This window comes from Salminus brasiliensis, chromosome 25 (assembly GCF_030463535.1).
Source record: "Salminus brasiliensis chromosome 25, fSalBra1.hap2, whole genome shotgun sequence".
NCBI classification, from domain to species: domain Eukaryota; kingdom Metazoa; phylum Chordata; class Actinopteri; order Characiformes; family Bryconidae; genus Salminus; species Salminus brasiliensis.
Genome location: NC_132902.1, coordinates 4,788,140 through 4,791,111, shown reverse-complemented (window position 1 = coordinate 4,791,111; position 2,972 = coordinate 4,788,140). Strand labels below are relative to the sequence as shown.

Below are 2,972 nucleotides of genomic sequence, written 5' to 3'. Positions count from 1 at the left end.
AGGTGTGTACACAGATCAGCCATATCATTAATACCACTTGTCTAATATGGGTTGGTCCCCCTTGTGCTGCATTAACAGATTTGAGCATTAGAGGCATGAACTCTACAAGACCTCTGAAGGGTTTCTGTGTTATTTGGCACCAAAACATAAGCAGCAGATCTTTTACATCCTGTAAGTTGTGAGATGGGGCCTCAATAGACACCCATCAATGAGCCTCAGGTGCCAATGACCCTGTTGCTGAAGAGTCACCTGGAATCTTCTGGGTCACTGGGTGTAATGAAGAAGGCTGAGAGCACTGCCTGTGTTCTCCTGCACAAGATTCAGGAATTCAGCCACTTCATCAGAGAGGACGTGAAGGTGGCATGGTGCAGAACTGCTCTCCTGGCCTGGTCCTGCGCGCTCTACTGTCTGGTGGATTCAGGTAAACATCAAATTCCATATTCATTAATAGATTTAAACTGTAAACTAAATGAAGTGGTCATGTGATCAATATCAGTGGTCATTCTAAAGACACAGTACAAACTGGCAAGAACTTGGAGAGTGTAGAAGGAGTTCTTCAGTCTGAACACTAATCCCACAGTTCCCTAGCTAACACACTGTAATCCAGTTGGCTGCATAATATTATGCCCTTTATTTACAAGGGATGTAAACTACTGTAATGTTAATCATAGGGCTGCTGTATTACACCTAGTGACCAGTGCCAGCTCAGAAGGAATGAGTGGTGTAGCAGATGTAGGTGATCAGTATGAAACTTTTGGTGAGTCTAAATCAGCGAGATTAATAACAGAGACTAAAGTCAGAAATGACATTTGGGCTCCATCCAGTTCTTATCACTGCCAACCAGAATCACTGCTATCATGAAAACTAGGTGGATGTGCAGCACCACAGCCAGGCTCCTCATCATCACATCCTAGTCCTAGTTCCTGTTCTGCACCAGACACCTACTGCAGTGTGTAGCACAGGATTAGCTTTGTCTTTGTCCTCACAAGCTTCAATCATATTTATATTAATAAATATTATATATTAATATTTCAGTTCTAACTGTCTGCAGTGTAGTCACTGAGGTCAAGTAAACAAAATCTGACTGAGTGCAGTTTGATCATGTTGCTGCTGAACTATGCTCAGACTTACCAAGCAAAACATCCCACAAGACCACATTTCTTAGAAAATATATTTATTAATGTTTATCCATGTTTAATAAAGAAAATACAGCATAGAATTCACAACAGAGAACGGCAGAATAAAAAGTGATAAAATAATATTTAAATATTGGTCTTTTTTAGCATTAATTGGCTTTTGTACACTAAATAAATAAATAAATAAACACGTTTAAGCGACTTTCCCATCCAACATGCTTTTCTCCGTCCGTTTCACCACATTGTTGGATGTGCCGAAAAGTCTGTCCCAGTGACTGAAGAAAGGAGCAAAGTTGCTGCTGGGCTTCTGGTGGTGAAGGTCATGAGCTAGTGCTCCTCCAAGCAGTCCAAAAGGAACAAGGTGGCTTGGGGTCCAGGGCAGGTCGTAGCCGATGTGATCCTCAACAGACAACCAGATGCTGAAGATGGTGAGGGTCCACGTAGTCAGGGGATGGCACCGTAGAAGGAGAGGGTTCAGGTTACTCCAGAAACCCACTGTCATCAGCTCCACAGCACTGAGATGTTCGGTGGACCAGGAGAAGGGTGAGATGTAGTCATGGTGGATGGCGTGGACCCACTTATACAGGTGTCTGTTCCTGTGATGAGCCATATGCCAGAAGAAGTACTGGGTATCAAAGATGATCAAGGCACCAAGACCCCCGGAGAAAAGCTCCCAGACTGTTGGAGCAAGCGCAGGCAGCTGAGGAGCTGGCATCACAGCACTGTTGATCAGAACCACTGGGACCACAAAGACCAGGTGGTTGTACAGCGCCATGCATAAGCTCCTCATCATCATGCTGGCGGTCGGTCGCCTCTCCTTTTGGATCTTGTAGCTGTAAAAGGCAGGAGCGTGCTCTCCCAGGAGGTCCAGAATTGCAAAGGGACAACTGAAGATGAAGTAGCTAGAGAAGGCGAGCATGACGGGGAAGAAAGGTGATGAGACCAGGGAGTAATGATGGTACAGCAGGTAGTCCCACAGTGGCTGGAGAAGCCGGTCTGAAGTCCTGGAAGTAGGAAGCTGCAAGGCAACTTTACTGATGTTCCACATCTTGTTCTCTGCTTTGCTGTAGGGAGAACATACTGGGGTGGAAGCCTTCAGCCTTATTTATACTTCTGAGCCAGACAGTCTAACCTGCTCTACAGCTGCGTTACACCAGTTTTTCCTTCACAACTTTTTATTAAATGTTGGTTTTGTGTGAGTCCAAATTGTGCAGGATTATCTTCATTCCCCAACCTTGAGACTGAACCGAGGGAGATTTACCCCTCCCGAATAACCTCATTTTCACTCCTTTAGAATTTCAGCTGGATTCTGGCTTTTTGGGCTTTCTGTCTGGGGGCTTTCAGTCACATTTTTAGTCAGACTGTCTAGCCAAGCCTCTCAAACATTGGCTAATAGCTGCTGTATCCCTGCCAAAGCTTCTTAACTCCAAAATCACCCGAGTAGTGCTGTGCACTGGCCAGCCTTTTCAACTGGACATATCAGATTTCAGAGGCAGACCATTAAATCTAATCTCTCCATTTCTCATAAAATGATGAAGTCTACTGTAATCCTAAACGCTGTTTCTACCCAAATACATGAAGTCTGGTGTAGTAAAACTGGAACCATCCCACATATTATTCCACTGTTTTGAGTTTGGTGAGTGTTTTGTGATCATTTTACAGATCTTTGTTGAATCAACTTATAATAATTGAGTTTATTTGGTTGACATTAGTAAATGGACAGTGATTGGTCCATGTGAGCTTAAAAACACACAGACAGAAATAAACTTCACTGATGTTGGATTGAATAATTTCTCCCATATTGATGTTTCCCAGCAAGTCCAGTCACTGAGTCAG

At 43.8% G+C, this 2,972-nt stretch overlaps 1 protein-coding gene across 1 annotated transcript; it reads right to left on the bottom strand.

Moving 5' to 3' along the window:
- Positions 1-1,329: 1,329 nt before the first annotated feature.
- Positions 1,330-2,184, bottom strand: LOC140547865 (cholesterol 25-hydroxylase-like protein 1, member 1). The gene has a single exon (XM_072671115.1). It carries the CDS (start codon positions 2,182-2,184, stop codon positions 1,330-1,332), a length of 855 nt encoding a protein of 284 aa, XP_072527216.1.
- Positions 2,185-2,972: the final 788 nt, after the last annotated feature.

Bases quoted from the DNA above. Each gene is read 5' to 3' on its own strand.
- LOC140547865 (XM_072671115.1), bottom strand. From the start codon at position 2,184: ATGTGGAACATCAGTAAAGTTGCCTTGCAGCTTCCTACTTCCAGGACT.